General features: G+C 41.9%; 1 protein-coding gene and 1 non-coding gene across 7 annotated transcripts in view; one reads left to right on the top strand and one right to left on the bottom strand.

Moving 5' to 3' along the window:
• Nucleotides 1–51: 51 nt before the first annotated feature.
• On the top strand, nucleotides 52–201 carry LOC146339713 (U12 minor spliceosomal RNA). Its single transcript, XR_014784585.1, has one exon. It is a non-coding gene; the product is annotated as a U12 minor spliceosomal RNA (small nuclear RNA).
• A 7,328-nt stretch (nucleotides 202–7,529) lies between these two features.
• Nucleotides 7,530–25,412, bottom strand: part of LUC7L2 (LUC7 like 2, pre-mRNA splicing factor) — a 37,765-nt gene continuing 19,882 nt past the window's right edge. For 5 of the 6 annotated variants that reach the window (XM_084810044.1, XM_084810045.1, XM_084810043.1 and 2 more), the window contains 8 exons: nucleotides 20,705–20,803; nucleotides 19,140–19,250; nucleotides 17,796–17,939; nucleotides 13,228–13,404; nucleotides 12,016–12,107; nucleotides 11,533–11,562; nucleotides 10,359–10,553; nucleotides 7,530–8,549 (listed from right to left, as the gene is read on the bottom strand). In XM_084810044.1, the coding sequence (XP_084666170.1) occupies nucleotides 8,351–8,549; nucleotides 10,359–10,553; nucleotides 11,533–11,562; nucleotides 12,016–12,107; nucleotides 13,228–13,404; nucleotides 17,796–17,939; nucleotides 19,140–19,250; nucleotides 20,705–20,803 (1,047 nt within the window). In that variant the 3' untranslated portion in view covers nucleotides 7,530–8,350. The remainder of the gene's footprint in view (nucleotides 8,550–10,358; nucleotides 10,554–11,532; nucleotides 11,563–12,015; nucleotides 12,108–13,227; nucleotides 13,405–17,795; nucleotides 17,940–19,139; nucleotides 19,251–20,704; nucleotides 20,804–25,412) is intronic. The other variant, XM_084810048.1, reaches the window with a different exon arrangement.

Consider the following 25,412-nt stretch of genomic DNA (forward strand, 5'->3'; position numbering starts at 1 on the left):
CGTTGACAGTAGTTAGACGCAGCCACACGCCCTCCCACCGAAAATCGCCTTATGCCTTAAACTTATGAGTAAGGAAAATAACGATCCGGGGTGACGCCCGGGTCCTCACTGCTAATGTGAGAGGAATTTTTGAACGGGTACAGGTCGTCCCTATGGTGACCCGCCTACTTAGCGGGATGCCTGGGTGCTTTGATCTGCCCGGCCCCTTGTTTTAAAGCTGTTTAAGAAAGCTCCGGCGTATTTCCGTGCTTGTTCCGCGCCGCTGACGTTCCTAACGAAAACAAGTTCTATTTGCTCGTAATGCTTTTTGTTCCATGAATTTTCGAGCGTTGTTGTCTGCCGTCCGCTTTTGCTCCTGAAAATTTTGATTAAGGACTTGCATATATTTAATTTCTGAGATCCACGATCAAATAATAGTTTTGTTGTGAGTTAGCTTTGCACAGATCTCTTCCTCAGCAAAGGTGTTAGAAAAAGCAGCGGGAGAAAGGGACATGACAAAACTTACAAATAATTGATCCAAAGAGCGTTATTTCGTTCATAGAAGCACACTGTCCTATCCACCCACACAAAGCACAAATATCCCTTTATCTTGGCTGCCGAGCACCACTGCCCTAGGGCACTGCTGCTGTGCTATGCTCTATTTGGATGTTGGCTGAGGGTGCAGGGATGTGCAGTAACAACTGAATATACTGTGAAGCATCTTCAAATGCATTCTTGATGTCATTTAGCAAGTACATATTAATTTTAATTTAAAATGCCTCATTGGAATGGAGGGGAGGAGATATGAGAAATCAAATGTATTAACTATCTCAACCAATGAGTTTGATTACCATTTATAAAATGTTTCTACAATCCTCCAGTTAAATTGTGACCATTTCTGAGCCTAAAATGAGGATAGTTTTTATACATTTCTCCCTTGTTTCTACGCTCCGGGAGAGAGCGCAGGACAGGAAGGCCTGGCGTGCTATGGTCCATGGGGTCATGAAGAGTCGGACACAACTGAACAACAACAAACCCTTGTTTCTGGATTAACTGATTTCTCTTTCTCATATATACATATATATATATATATATGGCCCACTCCACCTACATGTATGATTTCCCCCCTGCCCAAATACTTTTCTACCACCATCCTCATAAATACCTCAATATTACTAATTCTGATTTATAATAAATATTGTAATAAAGCAAACAAATGAATTAATGTGGGAAACCTGCATAAATAATCCAAATAGTGGGATTTGAAAAGGTTGGGATTTTTTAAAAAAAATTCATAATTCTAGACTTCCTCCAAGAGTAACATGGAGAGCCAAGGACAGACATTTCTCCTTTCTAGTCAGCACCATAGTAACTGTGTGCTTTGCAGCCACATTCCAGCAAGACTGTGGGAAGCAATAACAAATGGGTGGTCACTATAACAGCAGCCCCCACGCCCAAGGTGTGATATTTAGCAGCTCAAGTCATGGTAGAGAGAGGTGGGACTGACACTTATACTCTACTACTACAGGTCTATACTTAGTTGCTAGGATGCTCAAAGTTCTACTACACTCCATATTGCTTTGGGATCAACTGCCATAGCTGAAGGGAGTCCCTCTCTGCTGTGTTAAGACACGTTGTCTCCTAGTTCATACATCAGTCTGATCTTTGGACTCCACCAAATATGGGAAATTCTTTGCAGTACGTAACTGACATTCTCCACAATTGTGCTATTTTCACAGACAGAATCAGTCTCATGGAACTACTGTGTGCACATTCCATCAACCCATCTGTATAGTGTCAATTTGTGCAGGCATTCTGGTTGTTCAGCCTACCTTCGGTCAGGTTTTCCTATCTAGTCTTACAGCAGTTTAGCTTCTGTGCATGCCTCCCAGCCATTTTATTTCAGCCTCAACGCAAGTCAACAGATTTATTTAATGCATGAATTTAAATATATACCATCTTTCTACTTGACAGCAGGCCTATAAGGTGGGTTACAATAAAAATAAAACATATAAGACATGTTTTTAACTTAAAAGACAGTAGCAATGGTGACTGAAACTGATACTATGCTGCAACTACTGCTTTTTAAAGTTCCACTGTGACCACATGGGAAGATCCCCCCTTCACAATGTGCTGATCTGAATAACTCACAATTTAATCCTCAGTGTGTATTCATTTTGTGCTTAGGATGAATTCACATAACCATGCTTTCCCCTCGAGAACTTTTGATTTGATTTTTTTAAGTGCTTAAAAGTTGCAAATGGCACTGAAAGAGCTGATACCACTGTAAGGTTTGCACCTCATTCTTTGTAGTTGTGTTGAATACAATATATAGACAAGCCTGATGTAAAATCAGAGATCCAGACCTTCCATTTTTGTTTTTGAAAGCAAAGGTATGGAACATGGGCTCTGAATTAAATTGGAGCAGCTGTGCTGAGAGGGGGCAAGGGTTAACCCTTTCCTCTGTTTCCCTAATCTTAATCTCCCATAGCTCCCCAGAACAAGTGTGTGTTCTTTGTGTTAAATACAAAAAATAAATATCAACAGGAACAGCCAGGAATGCGTCCGATCATCCCAATGGAATTAGCCTTTGAAGTCCAGCAAGTGCAGGGTTCACACCTCATTTCTCCTGTTATGAGAAACAGTGGAGCAGAATGTTCTGTTCACATACAGTACAATCCATGGTTATTTACTCATTACAAGTGAATATAGGATAGCCTCGTTTATCAGCATGGAAGCAAACAGGAGGAAACACACTGTTAAATCTCAAAGGAATCATAGATATGGACATTACAGAAGTACAAGGGGGAGGTGGGAGAGATCTGGAAAGCACATTGCTTAGAAAACCAACAAAATCTACAAAATTTATTTTTCTTGAGTGATGCAAACAAGCTGAACACAGCAAACACATTGCCATTCCAAGGTGGCAGATGAAACTTTAAGGAAGCAGGGAAACAGACCAAGTCTTAATAGCCCATCATCAAAAGAGGCAGAGTTCATGGATCTGTCACTGAAACTAGAAAACCAGTTCTGTACTCATTGTCCAAATGTATACAATCCTTTTGTACAATATACCTCTTATTTTCCAGCATGGCAGAGAAAAGGATGCTGAAAGAAAATTAAAATGCATGGGATGTTGACTGATAAATACAGGACACAGACTGAGAGCAATGGAAAGCAGTAGAGTGCTGTGGAGTTGAGAGGTCTCATCTTCTGGTGCAAGCTACCTAACCCAGACCTGCTCCTGGTTGTGTAGGCTTAGTGGATACTGCCTAGCATAAGATTGGGACCTATTTGACAGTTGTCCCCCCACCCCAGCATCCCTGTGGGACACTAATAAATCAGATTAGAATAGGAGGTTATTTAAGTATGACTGCTATTACTGAACCCATTGTAAAACATTTTCATTTCAGAAGACACACCTGCTGATACCAAGTAGCAGGACTCAAATTAACAGAAATTGGCTACTACCAAAAGTCTATATAACTTATATCTTAGCCAAATGGAAAGGGGTGGTGGGGAGAGATAAGGTATAAAATTTTACATCAGAACAATACCAGAGTACAGAAATTAAGAATCAGGCATTTCAGAATATACCACAAAATAAGACTGTTAGTCCATCTTTAAAAACACTATAGAAATACACATTATGCTGGTTCATTTAACCTTGGCACAGGGTGTAAAGTTGAGCTGAGTTGCTGCTGACTCAAGGAAGAACCCAATGGGTGCTTGCACCGCTGGTTCTTTTCTGCCCCGCCGCGCAGGACCCACTGCTCACACGAGGGAGATTTAGCCCTTCCCAAGGAAAGCCCCCAAACAAGCGGAAACACTCCTTTCTGAGAGGTGGCAGGTTGGCAGAACTACCTTACACCAGCTCCACCAACCTGCCTCCTTCCAGAAATGAATGTTTCTATTCATTTCGGGTTGCCCTGGAAGCGCTCAAGAGCTGTTGTGCAAGCGGTGGGGGCTGCTCGCGCAAGGCAATCAGTGGGGCAGAAGATAATCAGTGGAGACGCAAGTGCACCTTTGGATTCTGCCCTCAGGATCTCTTACATGAGATTAAATGAGTTGGGGGAAAGATGGACAGTGGGGACTCATTTATAAAGGTAACATGATTAGGGGTACTTCACTACAAACCAGAAACCTTAAATTTGGTACACACCTATAATATGGTACAGTACTCCAAAATATGACATTTGTGTTTCTCCCATGCAACAGGGGAAATATAGCATATCCTAAAAGTGGATATAGTGTGAAGAAAGTGAATATAAGTTTTTCTCCACCTTAGTACTAGAACCCAGGGTCATCCAATGAAGAATGGTGGAAAATTCAAGGCAAAAAAGTAGTACTTCGTACAGCACACAGTTAAACTATCGAATTCAGCTCCACAAAATGTGGTGATGGTCACTGACTTAAACAGCTTTAAAAGAGGATTAAACAAATTCATGGAACATAAAGACGATCAATGGCTACTAGTCATGATGGCTATACACACTCTCCAGGAGGAGAAGCAATATTGCTCTCAGTGACCCAATTCAAACTTAACAGCTAACTATGGGTTATTTGATTGTGCAAGCTGCGCTGCTTTCCACACCCTCATCACTTCTGCTTTCCTGAATAACCCAGGAATGCTCCCATTCCTGGGTTGTTGTGATGTCCACAGAAACCATGGATTAAAACTGAGTTCTTTAACCCTAAACCCAGTGCCAGGATGGGTTGTTGGGGCAAAAAATCCCAACTTCAACTATAGCCTGATGGGATCTGAGCTAGTGGTGACTGACCAGGAGAGAGATCTTCGGGTTGTGGTGGACAGCTCAGTGAAGATGTCAACCCAGTGTGCGGCCACTGTAAAAAAAAAAAAAAAAAAAAAGCAAACTCCATGTTAGGCATAGTTAGAAAAGGGACTGAGAATAAAACTGCCAACATCATACTGCCCCTATACAAATCTATAGTGCAACCACACTTGGAATACTGTGTACAGTTCTGGTCACCACACCTAAAAAAATATTGTAGAGCTGGAAAAAGTGCAGAAAAGGGCAACTACAATGATCAAGGGGCTGGAGCATCTCCCCTATGAGGGAAGGTTCCAACAGCTGGGCTTGTGTAGCTTGGAAAAAGGGAGGGTAAGGGGAGACATGGTAGAGGTCTACAAAATTATGCATGGTGTGGAGAGGGAGACATTTTTCTCCCTCTCAAAATACTAGAACCCAGTGTCATCCTATGAAGCTGATTGGTGGGAGATTCAGGACAGATAAAAGGAAGTACTTTTTCACACAGTGCATAGTTGGAATTTGCTACCACAGGATCTAGTGATGGCCACCAATTTGGATGGCTTTAAAAGGGGGTTGGACAAATTCCTGGAGGAAAAGGCTATCCATGGCCTTGATGGTTAAGTGCTTTCTCCAGTATCAGATGCAGTGAGCCTATGTACACCAGTTGCTGGGGAACATGGGTGGGGAGGGTGCTGTTGTGTTTATGACCTGCTTGTGGGTTCCTGGTCGACAGCTGGTTGGCCACTGTGTGAACAGAATGCTGGACTAGATGGACCCTTGGTCATATCCAGCATGGCTCTTATGTTCTCAAGACATCACAACCACCACCTAGGAATGGGTTAAGCATTCCTGGGTCGTTTAGGAAAACGGAAGGGGGAGGAAAGCAGCTTGCTTGCTCACTCCCACACAACCCATAGTTTCTTAACTATGGGCTTTCTGATCATGTGAACCAGGTCAATATCAGTTGCTACGGAACAGCAGCAGGAGAGGACATTTGCCCCCATGTTCTGCTTGTGGGCTTCTCAGAGGCACCTTGTTGTCCCCTGTGGAAAATAGGTTGTTGGAACAGACAGGCCTTTGGCCTGATCCAGCAGGGCTTTTCTTATGTTCTAAAATGGTTATTCACTGACAGCCAAGAAGTACCTCTTAAAATCCTGAAGTTAGTTGGTTAAGACATAGATGGATTGACTCTAAGTAGAGGCCAGCACTCCAGCTCAGCATAGGCCCAGTCTCACATGGGTCAGAATATTAGGCTATGGGACCTATATTCCCACTTCTCATATGCAAACCCACCTTGAGGGGGGAATTGCAATAGCAATTAGGAACATGCATCTATGAGTGCAATGTGCATGCTGAATTTGTTTAAGTGAATGTATGTGTTATAATCCCTTTTGTACCTATAACGCAAATCAAATTCAGTATACATCCTGAACAAAGCATATTGAAACAGATCAAGCACTGACAATACTTGCTAGCTATTCTACTAGGTTCAGAACAAACAATTTTAAACAGGTAAATTTAAATGGAATGACTGTTAGGTGCCAACATACTGCTCCAGTTTAAGGAATTTGTTTTGTAGCATTTCAGTATTCTGAACTCTGGCCATTACACTGTGTCCTCAAGTATGTGTAGAATAGATAGATCCAAAAACCAATTCACTGGTGTCGGGAGTTAGCAAGCAGGCTGTGCTACCATCACCAAGATGGCAAGGAGGCAATGTTGGGGTAATGAGCCTAAAATGTTTTTTGCTACTAATTCTAGTTTTAACTGGAAACTGATGAGGAAAACATCCCAATCTTTTGCAAAATGTTGGACTGGTGTGCCAAGTTACTTCAGTTCTCTAGTCCTCAGTTTGTAAGGTAGTTTATCATTACACACAGACATTGCAAAAATAAAGTGCAATCCTATGCATGTTTAGAAAGAAAAGTCTTTCAGCTGCTAGTCGAGGAATGCTGGGAGTTGTAGAACTTTTTCCTGACTAAACATGCACTGGATTGCACCCTTAGTGGCTTAGAGGTACTCACATTCTACTGCAAGGGGCAGACTGAAGGTATTTCTCGGTCTACTGGACAATTTCTGACAGGCCACTTAGCACTTGCTGGAATTCTTGCAGAGAACACGGAACTAGGTGGACCTTGGCATGATCTAGCAAGGCACTTATGTTTTTAAGCAAGGGTGTGTACAGAGAGTCACAGGCCATGGGTTATGTGAATGTTGTTTAACCTTTGCACAACCCCTGCTGCCCAGGTTCAGATGACACAATAAGCTGCAGCTTCAATATTCCAAATGGCCACCCACATGTGCTGCAACCCACCATAGCTTAGCCAGTGGGCTATTGGGCTGGATGAAATGGCCCAGTGTATTTGTGAAGATAGAACGAATAGAAGGCAACATACGCACTCATATTTGGATAAACATTCTTGGCATCCCATCACATGCTCAGCGATAAATTTCTGAGCTGTGTTTGGGCTGTATTGACATGCATCTGTGGGCATGTCAATACAGCTAATTCAGATGTTACAGCTAACTTCCCCAAGTGCAAGCTGCCAGTGCAATAGTTAGGATATTGTATCTTATCCTTACTGCAGATAGTCTGCATTTCATAAAGGGAACCTTTTTATAATACTTGTGCACAAAGTGTTTCCTTTCAATTTAAAAAGTATCACCATGTAGTTTCCAGATACATCTGACTTGATAGAGAGCACAGTTGTTAGCAACATGCAGTTTAGTTGTGAGGAAGGAGTGGGGAACACACAGCTATTTCACTTGACAAAACTGTTAAAATTTTTGTTTATTTTTTATTATTACTGGTTGTGGGTTTTTTGTTTTGTTTTGCTTTTACAATTAAGGATGTGCAGTTTACACCCCACAAGAAAAAGCAGAAAAAAGTCTTATGGAAAAAAAACAAGTATACTGAACACATACCAATCAAATGGGACAGAGATATGGGACTGGCTTTGATTTCAAAGTTGCAATAGAAATTAAAAAAAGGATGAAATGCAACAGCTGTTCAATTTCCAAGTCTAAATAGGCACTGTAAAAAAAATCCATTTTCTCCAGCACACGTCCCCAATCTAAACATACTGCCAAACATCTTAGGCTCTCAAGAAGCAACTGAGAACACAATCTTACAGTGATAATAAAAGCTTGGGACTCCCCCCACCCACCCACCCACCCCCCTTTAAAAACCACTCAGTGCTGCTGTTGGGACAGGAGCAAAATTAGAGGAGCTTATAAAGGTTTGAAAGCATCCAAGGCAAAGAGCACAATATAGTTTGTTCACTATAACTTGTATTGAAAAAGGAGAATAAAACATTGAGATCTACATCTTCGTACATAAAATTGCTGTCTTTTTGAGAGAGATCTTTGAAAATATGTTTTACAAGTATATTGGAGGGGGAAAAGGGACACTGCTTTAGTTGTCATCAATTGAAAGGGGTCAATTCAGGCTTCATTATAACCATTTTTATACACTGTACATCTACCCTAGTTGGATCAGTGTATGGAACTGCTCATTGGTGTCCCTTTGAATAACTGTAAACTAAACCACAGTATGCAACTCCGTAGGAAGCTAAAGGATCAAGTGAATGTACAGCCAGTTATATTTCCCCTGCTTCACGCTCCTCTGAGCTTCTCCTGTCTTCTGATCGGCCATTAGCACTTTCATAGGAACGCTTTCTGTCTTTGCAGTCTCGGTCTCTAGGTGACTTTTCTCTGGGGCTCCTTTCTTTGTCACGTGACGTTCTGTTGTGGTCTCTTGATCGTTCTTGATCTCTGGAAGATCTTTCTTTTGAGGACCTGAAAAAATTACAATGTATCTGAAAATCTACATTACTTCACTTAAGTTATTATTTATTCATGTTAGCCAGACACCAGTCTACCAGAGCATAAGGCATCAAAGGGAGAGACCACACCATTTACAGAATCAGAACTGAAAAAGAGGAAGATTGAGTGGTGGCACTACATAGGTGTTCTGATAATGAGTTATATGCGTAAGAAAAAACATGAGAAAATTAGTGAAGCCCTGGTTGTGGATCCTGGGTCAGAATAGTAATAGGAAATAGGGGCAGATAGAAATGTATTTATTTCTCTATCAGATTTCTATACTACAAGACAGGGTTACCAGAGTGGTTTTAGGGTATAGCTCAGCCATGGAGAGCTCTGAAGGTAAGGATAAAGATTTGCTGGATGCAGTAGGGGCTGGGGAACCAATGTAGGAATGTGTACATCACATAGACCGAATGATTAAATAAGATGAATTATTTTGGCAGTAGAGTTTTGGACAGCGGCAAATTGGAGTGAGGTGACACAAGGAAAGGCCAGAGAGAAGATTGCAGTACTTAATGCAGATGATCACCACATCATGAGCCAGAGATTTAGCTAAAGAAAGTGAGAATGGGTGGGTATTTGCAAAGTTGTATAGAGGAAAGCAATATGATTTGGTGACAAGCAGATATGAGGAACAAAGGAGAGGGAAGAATTACGGTAACACCAAAACATCTGGCTTGGTCAACAAAGTGGATGGTGACACTGAAAGAATACTACCTGGGGCCACAGCATCAAGGGATCAAGAACCATGTTCACTGTTATGCAGGCAAACTCAATTAATGGCGAATATAGCAACATAGGTGACACTGTAATGTATTCCTGAGGTTCTGAAGACCTCAGTTAGCTAAACTAACAATTCAGGTATTCAACTTTCTTTACTACTTAGATCAGAGAGAATGAGTAACAGAAGCACTACTTCATTTACGCAGACCATACACATGGTGAATAAAATGGATATAAGCATACCTAAACTGGGTTGAAATAATCCAAGACTGGAAAAAAAAATCTTGGAGAGAGAGGCACTGTGTCAATTCACTCAATTTAACATTGGCAACGTTCCCCCTACAGCCCTAAACACATACATTACTAAAGCATTGACGGCACATCATGGAGTTAACAAGCTTTAGGCTGCAATCCTGTACTTCAGGGGTGGGCCACTTGTGGCCCACCAGATGTTTTGGCCTACAACTCCATTAGCCCTGGCCAGCATAGCCAATACTGAGGGCTGAAGTTACTGAACTGTCACTGAATTCAGTGATGCTTACTTCCAAGTTAATATGTACAGGATGGCACTGGTAAAGTTTTAATTTCGACAAAAGAACCTGCAACAAAATGTTGCCGCATGGAGCGCTCCTGTTCAGTGCTCCATGCCTTATTTCAGGATATTTCATTCCATGTCCCCTTCCCCGTATTTATCTCCTCCCAAATATTCAGCATTCTGTGGTCACTGAGCATGCAGTCCTCATCATGCTGTTGGGGTGCGTCTATTCTGCACCCTTAGTATCTCACTACACATACTTTTACAAACCTTGGGGTCTCCCCAAGCATACTGATACCTCCCTCTTGCTTCTCCATATCCCTGCTTTGGCTATGGAGCCATCCTAACTCAGCACTTCAATTTATTATTCGTATATATGTGCACGCGCGTATATATTGTATAATATATAATATAAGTGAAAGTACTCAGAATTACTATAATGCCCCCGGTTTGGAAAGAGCCGCACACTAGGAGTTGCACCCTACTATCACCCTATACTCTGGGGCAGATCCCAACATTACCTTTTTTTAGAACTGCGTTCTCTGCTCCTGTCCCTGGAGCTATGCCTGCTCCTCTGGTGGCTACGGCTCCTGCTGCGACTGGTGGAGTGAGACCTGGGACGGTGACGTTTATCACGGGACCTGGAGCGAGTTCTTTTCTTTCGTTCACGTGAGGAGGAACGAGATCGATGTCTACGGCGATCTCGGGACCTAGATCTGAAGAGAGATTTACAGTGGATAAGAAATCCCCAACAACTATATCAACCAAATCTACTAGGTCAGCTCTATATGGGAGGCCTGTTATTGGCAACTTCTGTTGCCAAGAGTTTGAAATTTTCAGTGATTAGCGGAATGTTTTGAGGCAGATGAGCAGCACTGTAACCTGAAAATCTAAATAGTAGCTGACTAAGAATAGCCAAGTGAAATCACTGTGTGCTGCTGGGAAGGCAGAAGCACTCTATACTACTTCCAGGATATGCCATGTAAGAATCTGGAACTTCTGGATTTAAACAGCCAAAATCCCCCCTTTAGTTCTAAAAATATTCCCACTGATCTAAAAACAGCAGCCAATTCAACCCCCCTTATATCTTAAACTTCAAGTGATCACTATTTTTATACATCGCTTAGAAATTTCTTTAATATTAGCAATTCATAAATATTGTAAAAAAACACCCACTGATAATGTGGCCCACAGCCACAGTGAGCCCTATAGTATCCAATACATTACGCTCCAATTCTACAGCAGACCCACCTTGCCTTTTGTCAACTAAAATGTCTACCCCTGATCTCAGCATTAATAAAAGCGTGCCTAAGGATCCCAGTTTTCCAGCAACAAGTAGAAATACCCAAGATATACAGGAAACAAGACATGGTTATGATCCAGTGGGATTTTTCCATGGCTGGTGACGGAACACTAGGGCAGGGAACCTGTGGTCCTGTAGGTGTTGTTGAACTACAATTCCCATCATCCCAGACCATGCTGGCTGGGGCTGATGAAGCTGGAGTCCAACATCTGAAGGGCCACAGGCTTCAATTCCTTGTACTATGGGATTTTGAAGGTATCTGTTAGGAATCAACAATGGAAGCCCCACTGCTGTACTGGGTGTCAGGATTATGTCTCTTGTCTTGAGAAAACCTTCTAGACTTTATGGTTCAAATTTGTGAAAACTTGTAGGAAAAAGAAATGACACTCTACCTTTTGGGGTTCTTGCTATGGGATCGAGATCTGAAAACAAAGGTAAAATAAAGATGAAGTTTTATGCTGATAAGTCAATTTGCATAATACACTATTTAAACGAGGACATTATTAATTGCAAAGCATTTTGTATGTTAACTGCACAATTGATGCTGAACAACAGTCTAAAATCCAGGTCAAAAACAAAAGATACTGCACCAAAAAAACCTCTTCCATGCTACCTATTCCATTTTTCATTAATGAAAACCACATCTGTAGCTCTTCAAAGTACATATCACTTACCAAAAATATGCAAGTAAAATAGTGCAAGACTGTTTTGCTCCTGAGAAAGGCTAATATTGAAATGCATCAGGCATATTTAATGCTGTAAGCATTTTCATCTTTGCTGCTCCATTTAGTTTCAATGCAGAAACCTTATAGAATAGTAATAGGAAATGCAAGTATGTACTATCATGTGGGTTAGCAACAAGAGTAGATTTCTACCTCCTTAGCTTCTCCCTTTCTTCCCTCTCCCTTTCTTCTCTTCGCTTTAGACGTTCCTGATTTCGTTTCTCCTGCTTATCAGCCACAATTCTCTGAAAAACAAAGACAATTTTTAAAATAAATAAAACGAAAATCTTCAGAAGATAGGTATTATCTAAAACAAGTATTAGAAGATTTGTGTTTGGTTCTGTTCCTCACAAATCACTGCCCTAATCTGGCAGGATTAAAAGTGGTATACTTTACCAAGGAAGATGCAATATGAGTAATCTTTGCTCTAACTGCAATGGGGGCAATTATTTATACAAACACAACATTTAGAGAGGTGCCCCAATTCTTAAATGGTCTTTCTATACTAATTTTGTCATATTCTGTAGAGATGCCAATGGGGTGGGGAGGTAGGGGGAGAGGTACATTAGTATGAAGTAATGTGAACACCCTAAACTTACTTTGAGGCTTAGCATTTGAGCATGTATAGCGTGGAAAAACTGCACAACTGGTAAGCTCATGTATTTCTCTTGACAATGTATTGAATAAGCTAGGGAAGCTTAAATGGAGGTATACGATTCTCAAAGCTTTATGAAAGTGAATATCCATAGGTATTTTCACCAGTGAGTGGTGAAACTTCTTGAATGAAGGAAGGAGTAACTTTATATTGTTGTTGTTATTATTATTTGCATTGTCTACTTAAGAGCAGTGACATGCAACATCAAACACTTAACAAAAAAGCAAAACAAATTTGAGTGGAGATCACTTAAATTCAAACACCTAATTTACAAAACCATAAATCAGCAACTGTAAAATATCAATCAACAACAGATTTAGAAATAAAAATGAATTTACTTCCTGGTGAAACAAGAGTCAGGATACAGGTAGGCAGATCTCTTTTGAGAAAGTATTCCACAGTGAGGATGCCACCACTGGATAGGCCCTACTTTCACTCTATGAATTTAGAGTATTAACTCATGATTCTCAGAAAGATATTTTCTGCATCTATGTCCTAGGTTCCTTAAACACAATCCTAAGTCAAGTTCCTAGCTATTTAAAGTTCAGTGGAGCATAATAATTCACACTGGTTCTTTTCTAAAGCAACCCCTCATTCCCAGCCACATTAGTATCAATTTCAAATACAGTGTCAATGAATGCAAATCTATTAAAACAGTCTGACCAGTAACTGTTACCACTAATAGTTTGAAGAAAGCAGTATGTCTTTACCCTAAGTTCTTCAAGCTTCTCTCTTATTTCAATAAAACCCAAGTGCAATTTTCCTCCAAAGTGATCAGCGAGCCGCCTGTCATTATCATGTAGACCGAGATAAGCTGAGCACACTTCACAGACTCGAAGCTTCTGCTGCTGGAAGCTGGAAGCAGGCATGGAATTCCTGTATACCTCCTGGGAGAGACACCACAATACTTCTCTCAAATACATGAACAAAACATACATTCTTAACGGGTACAGAATGTTCTTTACTAGGTGGAACAGTTTTAACATCATGTCCCTTCCTTAAAGAGGGATAAAGGATTTGGCCAGGGAAAGGAGATCCAAGTGCAATCAGCAGCCTAAAGCTACAAACCCTCACCAACTCTTTCAGTGATTTCAGAATTAAAGACCTCCCACTGCCCCCATTCTCTGTGTGTGTGTGTTTGTTTTCTTGGTTGTATATTCCACTGCCACATAATTCTTAGGTAATTCTGAAACCAAAAGGAAGACGTTGTAATGACCATATATTTCTAACAAGCGGGACCTACAACAAATATTTGCAATGTATCCTCACCTAACAGGAATGCTCTGGTTCAGGGTTCTAGCCAGCCATGCTATCCTTGGCTGTACTATAAGTTGGGTGCTCAAGCAGGCCAATTCACCCCCCCCCCTTTTTTCTTTTCCTGCTGACATATCATTCTGTGGCTGCTGGAGACCACTGAGCTTAGCTCTCACTGGGAATTGGGAGTGGGTGGGTTTATTTATTAATTTAGAATATATGTATACCGGTCCCCATCTAAAATAGATTCTGGAGCGGTGAACGTAAGAGATTCAAAAAAAAAGAAAAAACATTAAAACACCATATTAAAATTATTTTAAAAAGAATGCCAATAAAAACCGTGGCTTGTCATTTAAGGAATGCAGCTAGTTCTGACCCTTTTGGCCGATGTTATAGCTATGAGAAATAGCACCTTGAGAGAAAGTGTAGTGAGACAGTTCTCAGCAGCTCAACGGGGAAACTGGTAAGAGTATCACATGCAGACCCCATAGCAGTGTCGCTTCTGAGGAATCACTGAAGGTGCAGGTGAGAACCAAGTGGCTTGTAGCATGGTCTAGAGAGAGCCGAAGAGAACTATAGCTTGTCTGCAAAGCATGTTGCTTTGTCTAGTCGTGTTTGGAGGAATAGAAGCAATTCCTTGATTCCTACTGTCTTACTGTCAAGATGCTTTCTTCTACACCACACAGAAAAACCTTCCACGTTATTGCATATATTCAGTCGGCTGATGATCTCCTGGAGGACAACGGGGTGTTAGTTACCTCTGCAGAGTAGCCTAGTGAGAGAAAGGAGCTGTGCTCAGTGGCCAAGTGGCTAGATGAAGTCAGTCTGGGTCCAAATGCCAGAAGAGTTTTTGTGTGAGAAGGTCAGTCCACAAGGCAAGGAATTACGGGTCTTTTTGTACCAAGTGAAGGACTTGAGAGAACCATGACCTCTGGGGCCAGAATGGAGCTCTGAGCACTAGAGTTGCCTGTTGCTCTATGATTTTTCTGAGAACCTGGTCAAAAATGGAAGAGGAGGGAACACATAAAGCCTACCCCTGGGCCAGGGGGAGTGGAGCACATCAATGGTCTCTGCTGATGGGAAACAGGTGACTGAAGGGTGGCAGCTGGTTGTTGAGAGGGGAGGCCAAGAGGTCCACCCAGAATTGGCCAAAATGATGGCAATGCTGCTGAAAGATTGTCATCTCCAGAGTGTATCCCCTGGGATCGAGGCACTGTCAGCTTCAAAAGTTGGTCTCTGTATCAAGCTGCCTTGAGTGCCTTTTTTGGGGGGTAGAAAGACGAGGTATAAATTAAATAAATGAATACTGAGGGTCCCCTGAATGTGCTGTGCAACAATGGGCAGGATGTTGTGTTAAGCCCAGAGGAGGAAGGAGGAGACCACCTTGTGTAGGAATTCTGATTTTGTCCTTCCTGACAATTGAAGGGCTAAAGCCATTATGCTGTCTGTTCTGACTAAAAATGGGCAGGGCCTATGTGTTCTGCAAAGTATTTGATGAAGAGGTAAATTGCTTGGAGCTCCAACCAGTTTATAGTGTGGTGCTTGACTCTGGGAGACCAGAGATCCTGGATGGGATGGTCAGCCCTAGCAATGGGCCCCACCCCACCCCACCTCTCCAGGTCGGCATCTGTAGTCACAATTATGTGATGTGACCCTTTGAGACATTTCATGACACTTTTCACCACAGCACAGACATTCTGACTGAGTGAGGTATGGTGATCCTGATGTGGCACCTCTGAATGATTTTGGCTTGAAGTGAGAGGAGGAGCCACTGAAGGGGTCTGGAGTGTAATCCGGCAAGAAAACATGAGACCCAAAGGCTTGTGGTAGAAATATAATAATATCTACTGAGTGTGTTTGAAGGAGGAGCTTTGCTACCTGACTGAGTTTGGAGATTCTGTCCAGAGCTAAAAGTATTATGCCCTTGGAGATGTCTAGAACCACTCCCAAGTGAATTACGGCTCAGGATGGTTCAAGGTGGCTCTTCCTGAACTGGATTAAGAACACCCATGGTCCTGGAAACAGGACAGCATTATCTGTAGATCTGAATGGGCCTTTGTCAATGATGGGGACCTCCAAAGAGGGTCATCAAGGTAATGGTAAATGTGAATGGTCTTGAGTTGGAAATGAACTTATCACTGCCAGAATGAGCTTGGAGAAGCCTCTTGGTGCGGATGCCAGGCCAAAGGGCACTGCCCTGTATTGGCAGTGGTACCCCATGTAAGCAAAGTGAAGAAATCTCCTATGCTATACAGCAATAGAGACATGGATGTAGGCCTCAATGAAGTCTTCTGAGGATAGGAAATCTCCCTGGTGTAAAGCCTCAATGGTTCCTTGGGGTGGGGTGTCTTGTATTTATTTATTAATTGCATGTATGTCCTGCTTTTTTCCTCTTGCAAGGAACCCAAGGCGGCTTACATTATCTTCCTCCACTCCATTTTATCCTCACAACTACAACCCTGTGAAGTAGTTTGGGCTGAGAGTCTGTGACTGGCCCAAAGTCACCCAGTGAGCTTCTATGGCCAAGTGGTGTCTAGAACCTGGATCTCCCGACTCCCAGTCTGACACTCTCACCACTACACCATTCTGGCTCTCTATGGCCCCTATCTCTTGGAGATAAGCAATTGTTGTAGACATTAGCTACTGCTTGTGGACAAACCTAGAAGATGGGGAAAAACTCTGCTCCCCACCCCCTCCAGATGAAACTCCAGAAAATATCTGTGCTGAATAGTGTTTAGAGTCCAGGTGTCTCGTGCTGTCTGCTTCCATGTGTGAAGGAAGTGTTGCAGCCTTCCTCCCACACATGCAGGAAGAGAAGTCAGAACTACTGGCGAGGGTCCTGGAGGATTGGGAGGGACTTATTCTGCCCTGAGTAAAGGATTGAATCTGGTTCGGGACTAGGTAGATTTTGAGAACTTATAGTTACAAAGCTGAAAGAATGGGTTAAATAGGGACCTGCAGGTACAAAATAAACAAAGGGCCCTCTTAGGTTTCCTTTCATCTTTCCTGGAAGAAGCATGCCTACCCTTCCTCTTGTCTTTAGTTTCCACTAAGATATTTAGTTCTGCCCTAGGCAGAGGCAAGGAATGACCTGGCTGGGAGGTGCCATGAAGGCCAGGACCAAGGCAAAAAGCCTGGTCCTATGTTCCATGCTTGTCCTGGGCACCAGGAGGAGTTAACTCATGATGGATGTCACCTTGCACCGGATGGGAATAGCTGATTACCTTCCCTGTGCATGATCCCCCTTACTGTGGCAGCAGGAGGTGTGAAGAAAAGCTTGTGAGGAGCCACCATTTTAGAGTACATGTAATCAGTTTAAAACTCATTTAAACAATGTCTGGTATGTGCACAGGGATAGGGGAGAGAAAAAACTACATACATAAATCGTGCTAATAAGCATTTTCAGGGAGAACTTAAGCAATCCTATAGTAACTAGATAGAAAGCTGAAAAACTGAATTGATACTGCAGATGAGATTTTTGTTTCTGTAAATAATCACGACCTTCGGCTTGGCTAAGTAGCCAGACAGGATTTGTTGTCACCACTGACCCCTCCCTTCCGAGAATCCTCTGGAACATGCAGATGATATGGAGGGGAGAGATGGGGGTCAATCTCTCACTCTGCACTGGTGTTTTGCAGAATAGTTGTTTTGCAAAAAACTCTTCCCAAAGACTTTTGGCATAAACAGGGGCTTCTCTCTCATGGTACACCAGGCTTCCAGAAAGGGAAGCAGCAGTATGAGTGCCTCACACAACTTCTGCCTTCCCCCATGCCTGGTAAGAAGTAGGATTAGTTAGAAATAAATATAAATCACCCAAACTGTTAATTCACATGCAGATTTACTGGAGTTTTAGGGACAATTAATATAGTTAAAGCAATTTAAAACATCTCCCTGTATGCTACCAGTGTGAATTAGTCTGCTGATAATATGAACTGAAAAAATATTAAGCTAAGGGCCACTGTTTTAACCTTGCCACCCAAAGACCAACTGAAAGCAACTGCTAAAGAACGCAAATTCAGATTACCTCTGCTTCTCTCTTCTTTGCCCTAGCTTTCTCCACTTCATCCATTACTTTCTGTGACTCTTCCACATTTCCATCAGCTCCAAGTTGTTCGACTTTGGCAAGCAGCTTCCCAATTTCCTCATTCAATTCATGGACTCGTTCAGCCTTTAGGGAGGGGAAAGTAATACAAATACAAGAATTCAGAAATATGCAGAAGCCACTACAATATAAGCAACAAGTGGGACCTCAAACAAAATGTTTCAGTGTGGGGTGCTCCTGTTCAGTGTTCCAGTTGGCCAACCATGCTCTCTTCCAGGATACTTCATTCCATTCCATGGCCCCCCATTTTTCCATTTTTTCCTCCAGTCAGCATTTTGCGGCCACTGAGCATACTCAGTCTTCCTAGGGCTGTTTGGGGTTTTCCCCTTCAGAGTTTTTGTATGTCTGTATGCTGGTAACTCCCCTCTTGTTTGTGGGTGGTGCCATTTTGGCCCTATAAGAACAGGCACTTGGTAAATGAGTTTGCTGTTAGTATAGAATTATATGATGTCTTAAAATCACAGATTACGAAAGCCCAGTTATGGTTTCTAAACAAAAACTGACTACTAGCCTCTCATTTCCTGAGCTAAATAGCTCTTGGCACAAATTGCTTAGAAGTAATTGCACTCAGAATTGAAGAATGTCAGCCGAAGAGTTCACTATGCATTTTCACCAGAATTTGTCTATGGTATTTACCCACTTCTTGAAAAAATACCCCAAGTCAATTGTTACAAGTCAATATAAAACATCAACATCACATGCAAATTGGCCATTCATAATCTCCTCAGAAACTGAGCTGACACTGGCATAGGGGTGGGTGTTCCATTCCTTCTTATATTACTTGCACAACCCCAAAAGCTCTTCCTGCCCTCTAAGGGAAAAAGAAAAGGCTTTCAACTTCTCCTTCTCATAAGCAAGAAAATTTCAGTGTGTACAGGTTCTCAAAACCTGCTCTTGCATCTTGAGTTTATTGCTTTCTTCCAAAGCCTATGCATTGATTTTCAGTGTGAGTCAAGAAGCTTGCAATCCATATATAAAAAAATCACTAAAATCAAGAGAGCCAGAGAATTGGATCCAGATCAGTAAAGCTTAGGTCCAAATCCCATAGCTCTGTGCATGTTGTCCTTTCTCACCTGTAGTTCAGCACTTGCAAAATGGGACTGCTAATAACATCAGAGGGTTACCAAGATGAATAAGGAGACAAGTGGGATAATTATGTTAAATGTTGTACAGTAAAGACTTGCTGTAGAAATAATAGTTATTAAAGAACCAAGCTAGAAGAATTACAAACGAGTGCCCTGAAGAGTAAGAGTGTTAAAAGCTTACTTTGGCTGCAACTTCAGCACTGATCTCTTCTTGGGTTTCTGCCAGTCTTTTCTTTGCCACTTCAGTTCTTCTATCACAATCAGCAATGAATGACTGCAGATGATCCATTGCCTACAGCACCAAGCAAAAGACAACCACTACCAGAATTAAGCATCTCTTCATAAGGTAAAGTTAATTCACCAATGGCTGGTTTAACATAAAAATGTGTTTGGGTTGTTTTCTGTTCTTTATTCTAAATTTTCCACTTGAGTAACCATCTATGCTATCTGGGAGTTCCTAAAGTAAATACAGCTAAGACCATATTTACATGAATGTGAATTTTCAGTGTAACAAGCAGATGTTAAGTATTTGACACTCTTTCCTGTACTGATCACATTGAAAGCTAGTTCAAACATTCACCTGTTTAGATAGAAGTGCCCTACCTTTTTGGTCCCAAGGGCTGGTTTTGGGATTGGCTGCAGGGTCAGAGCTGCATATGTACCTGCCTTCATACATGCACACACATACAGACACATGAACATACATACACAAATGTAATTCTTACCAATCTGGACATATTTCCACCAAGCATATGTTTTACCAGATCCAACTTGAGTGAGTGCGCACGCGCGCATGCACCCCCTTCTCTGCCCCTCTTCTCCTCCTGGCACCCCATTCTTGCTCTCCTCAGTGCCCCCACTCTCTTAACCTCCCATGCCACCCCCTTGTTGCTCCATTCTCTTTCCTCTCTTCCAGTGTCTGTTGCTCTGCTTTACCCTGCTTCACAGTTGTTCCACTTTCCCCCACCATCACTCCGCTTCTCCCCTCCGCCCCCAAACACCCTTACCTCAGCAGGTGGCAGTGCTCCTTTATGGGAACCACTTAGCTCCCATTGTCTCTTGCATGATGTTGGGCAATGAATCCTGGGGATTCTAAAATGGCTGCCCTCTCAGGAGGATAGGAGCTAACAGATTCCCATACAGAAGTATCACTGCTGCCCACTCAGATGAGGATGTCCAGGCAAGCAGGGTGCAGCAAGAGCCTTGCGGGCACTATATTGGGGATGGCAACCCTAGCTCCTCACTGTATGAATGTTACAGGAGTAAGACTTGTTCTTCCACTTCTCAAGAGGACATTGTTTGCTATTCCTACTATAGAAAGTGGAGCCAAGAAGAACTCTTAAGACATTTCATCTACCATGCCTTCAGTGAAAGCAACCCCGTGGAGAAAAAAGTGCTGTGTATTCCTGAACTTAACATGTGTCAAAGGAACAGAAGGCAATCCTCCAGAATAGTTCCTCCTCAAATGCAAATGTTATTTTGAGAAAAATGGTTTGGACTTTGGGCCTGTGAGAGAGGGGATAACAAGGACTCCAACAACTGCCAAAAGTGCTGAATTTTGTGAACTGTATAGAACTGTAAGCTTTTCATAAAGGTCCAGTCAAAAAATTCTGAAATGTTTGGCAGTTGCTGCAATAGAATTAAGGCTTTTAAAAACACAATTGCACCACATACTAGTCTGATACCCTCCCCATTCTCTATTTCTTAGCCTTTATGTGGTGGAGATAGTTCAAAGGCAAAACATACATCAAGCTCAAAGAAAAAGTCTTGTTCTTTGGATGCGATTTCATAATCTGCTCTTAATGCTAAGTCATGCACCTTCAGACATTCTCCAAGGTCCATCCTCTGAAAAGATAAAAGCAGAATTTTACATGGATACATTGCATAATTAGTGACTATAGAACATATTCTGTTCTGATACGATATAGCAAGCCACTTTTGAGTAATTTATATAACCTTTAAAATAATCCACTTGAAATTATTAGAACATGACAGATTTATTCCCACAATAAGTGCTCTAACCCAGTCTGCACTGAAGTATCCACAAACCCAACAAACTAGAAGAGCAGATAAATATTTGTTTGAGCTTCAGCCTTAATGGTGCAGCCTTAGCAGCACATTCAATAATACCTGAAAAGCTGAAAAACCCTGGATATGTTTTCCCATGCTACAAGCATGCCACTAACAATAAGCTGTGGCAAATAAGATGATAATGGGCTAGTTCGCATGATCAAAATAAGCCACGAGTGGCTTATTTAAATCATGGCATGTACAGGACACCATTTGCCTAATCACCTGCCTGGGCATGGCTTGTCATGTCGAATCCAGGTGACATGGTTTGTTGAAGGGGAAATAGTTATTTATTACATTTCTATACAACTCAATAGCTGAAGCTCTCTGGGCAGTTCACAACAATTAGAACAATACACAAGAGGTGACACAAGTTCCCTTTTCAAATATGGACTCTCAGTACCAACTCAGTGAAATAAATACAAGCATCTAAAGGAAACTGAACAGGATCGGTGCCTTATGGCACAGTAGCATTTAAGCCATGTTATATCAAATGCATTGTGAAATAGATGCTAAAGGCGGCTATACAAATAACTGAAAGCCATTGCTTACAGCCAATGAACACAGACTTAAAGACGATAGGATTTCTGTATTAGTTGTCTTGAAAAAGCAGTAAGAATTTGACTGGTATAAATCTAAGGATGAAAGAGGGATGTCTGTGAAAGATTGGCATCTTCAATATTCTGATAATCAGTAGCTCCACATTAACTAGAACACTCAAGTCCAATAAACTCTATTCAGAATCTTACTCTGGAAAAGTAATGGAATAGTATGACAGACTGTGTATGCCCTATGTACTTTTTCAGCCGTGCATCCCAAGTTACTGAAACAGTTTGCGAAATATACTAAAACTATCACACCTAAGTGTTATTATTCATTTTAACAGTTAAAAAGTTAATAGAAAAAAATACAATTCAGGCTCAGTATTATATAACTAATCAAGTACATCCTTAAAAACTAATGATCTACTAATTAGCTACTAATATAGACCTTAAGATCCACAATTCTCTCTTACTTGGAATCTTTACTAATGCAATGAATTCTAGTCCAATTCAGCTCCGCAGCCACAACTGGACCATTCTTCCTTTTTGTTAGTATATTTAGTTACATAAAATTGATATTAAATTACTAGAGGGACTGGGACTAGGGTGTGCCTACACTACAAACATAAGAAGCTGTTTAACTGTCATTCCTTTTTTTCTTAAGATTCTTGGGAACTGTAGCAAGGAGCAAAATCATTGCTTTATCTGGTTTGATCATGTTCAGCTGTGACTTTCGATGTTCCAGTTTGATTTCTGTTGAGACCAATAGATGATTACTAATGGTTTTGGCACTCCTGAATTTGTTTGGTTCCTATGCATTTTGGAAAATTTAAATATTTAAGCTTGGATACAGATAAACATGGACACAATGCTTTGGTGCACACATGGGGTGTGGGGGAGAGAGGAGTCCATTTTGCCATCTAGCAGCAGCCTCTTGTGCCACACAGGGTGCTACTCTGGAGGGCTCCCAACCTTTGGAGGGACTTTCCAGGATGTATTCAGAGAAACACAAAAAAGTCACCATATGCAAGCAAAAGCAGCCTTGTACTTCTCTAGATCCAAGACTCAGATTACAGTACTGATTTGTGCAGCCAAGATGATGTAATACTGACGTCCACAGATTTGCTCACCATGGCAAGCACCCCTCCCTGCTCCTGCAAACCACTACCACATGCCTGAGTTTGGCTGGAGATTGCCCCCGTAGTCATGTGGCTATGTGGGGGCACTCCCAAAGGTCAATATGAATGCAGGGATAAGCTCCCAGCCTCCACATGAGTTCCTTGTGTGTGGCAGAGAGACTTGTTCCTGATGTCATACTGTGCTTCTGAGGCACTCGGAGTGCCTTTAAAGCTCAGTATGTCAAAGATAAGATTGTGCCCTTTCTCCTAGGTAGGGGTGGGGCTGGATTGGGGCAAGAATAGATTTTAGCTGCCTCTCAAGGTTACCAAAACTTATAGCCCCTTGATTAACATGTTTATAATATTATATCTTTACCTTAATAGACAAAAAAGCCTACGACATAAGTGGGAGGAAAATAGTAAAGGGCCGGGGGAAAATAATAAGATCTTCCTAGATCACTTGACACTGAAGGATGTAATATGATAAAATGTATAAAGTATAAATAAAAAATCACAGCCAATTTCTCGCACACTCCCACACCATTCAGTCCTTTGCTATCAGATTCTTTTTTCTAGTCTTGTGAAGCTACTTACTTCAGAGCTTGGATGCTGGGAGACTGCTGCACAGTGCACTGCCTGGACCCTGGAGGCCTGCCTACATAACTGAGCTAATCTTTTAATCAGCAACTTAATATACAGCCTTTAGAAAGAAGAGCTTTTCATAACTTAACAGCTACAGAGCCTGGATTATCATTAAACCACTGAGGCACAACACTCTGTAGTGAAAAGGGATAGTACCCACTCCCTTTTTTCAAACTGGCTATTTATCTTCTGCTGGGAAAAGCAAACTCCTTTGGGTTGTTCCCCACCCTGCATTATTCTTCCTCACCCATCCTTTTTCTGCTTCCCCACTGTTTTCTACTTTTCACCTTCTGTATTTCTCAGATCCATTCTTAACAAACAGTTAATCATGTGGTAAAACTGTTCCCTACACAGTACGTCAAGGTAGTCTAGAAACTTTCTAAACAACATCTAGTTTTCTTATCTGCAGGGATTTAATTTTTTAAAAAAATACGGCAGTCCAGTCAATCATGACCTCCCGCTGCCACCCAAAGCCCTGTGGTCTGAAGTGGTATTAGACAGAATAGTTCTCTCATATTACAGAGTAGAACTGTTACTGGGCCGTACAACTTTAGACTACAGGAAAAAGAATGTATATTGCTATAAACCAGACAAAGTGAGACCACAAACATATTGCTAATGTTGACAATAACTCACCACTTGGTTTCATTTCTCGACCTACATCTTTGTTTTATTTTCTCTTTCTTTTCTGTTTGTCCCAAAGGAAAATATTTTTTAAAAATTCATGCCATACATATCAAGCTACAACTTTTGATACATTTCATTATAAGAAAATGAGAACACGCCTGTCTTCAAAGGCCACAGATAACTGGAGCCAAACCACCCCCAAACCAAAAGCTAGCCCAAATTATGATTAAAAATATAAGAATAGCCATACTGGATCAGACCAAGGGTCCATTTAGTCCAGCATTCTGTTCACACAGTGGCCAACCAGCTGTCAACTGAGAACTCACAAGCAGGACGCAAGTGCAACAGCACCCATGTTCCCCAGCAACTGGTGTACATAGGCATACTGCCTCTGATACCTGATATAGCACATAGCCATCTAGACTGGTAGCCACTGATAGACTTCTCTTCCAGGAATTTGTCTAACCCCCTTTTAAAGCCTTCCAAATTGGTGGCCATCACTACATCCTGTGGTAGCCAATTCCATAGTTTAACTATGCGCTGTGTGAAGAAGTACTTCCTCTTATCTGTCCTGAATCTCCCACCAATCAGCTTTATGGGATGACCCCGGGTTCTAGTATTATAAGAGAGGGAGAGAAGTGTCTCCATGTCCACATTCACCACACCATGCATAATTTTGTACACCTCTACCATGTCTCCCCTTACCCTCCCTTTTTCCAAGCTACACAAGCCCAGCTGTTGTGACCTTCCCTCATAGGGGAGATGCTCCAGCCCCTTAATCATTTGAGTTGCCCTTTTCTGGACTTTTTCCAGCTCTACAATATCTTATTTTTAGGGGAAGTGACCAGAACTGTACACAGTATTCCAAGTGTGGTTGCACCATAGATTTATATAAAGGTAGTATGATACTGGCAATTTTATTCTCAGTTCCTTTTCTAATTATGCCTAACATGGAGTTTGCCTCCACCGCCACCGCTCCTCCAGTGGCTGCACACTGGATCAACATTTTCATTGAGCTATCCATGACAACCCCAAGATCTCTTTTTTGATTGGTCACAGCTAGCTCAGATCCAATCAGGTTATACTTGAAGTTGGATTTTTTTTTGCCCCAGTGTGCATCACTTTACACTTGCTTACACGGAATTGCATTTGCCATTTGGATGCCCATTCTTCCAGTTTGGAGAGATCTTTTTGGAGCTCCTCAGAATCCCCCACCCCCATTTTTAGAGAGTAATCCTATGTCCTCTAGATAGTATCTAGGGGGCTTAGGATTTTTCTGTTTCCTGGCTCCGTGCTCGAGGACAGGGCTCAGAACCAGGAAACTGTGCTCCTCGCCAGCTCCCCCTTTGTAGCCAGCACAGAGAGAACCGCGCCAGCTACCCCTCCGTGCTTGGTAAGCGGAGCATGGATATGGGGAAAAGGAGACATCCCTGGGGGTGGAGAGGAGGCTGGGGC

This window comes from Heloderma suspectum, chromosome 7 (assembly GCF_057233095.1).
Source record: "Heloderma suspectum isolate Gila_16-S chromosome 7, 16-S_ref, whole genome shotgun sequence".
Classification (NCBI taxonomy): domain Eukaryota; kingdom Metazoa; phylum Chordata; class Lepidosauria; order Squamata; family Helodermatidae; genus Heloderma; species Heloderma suspectum.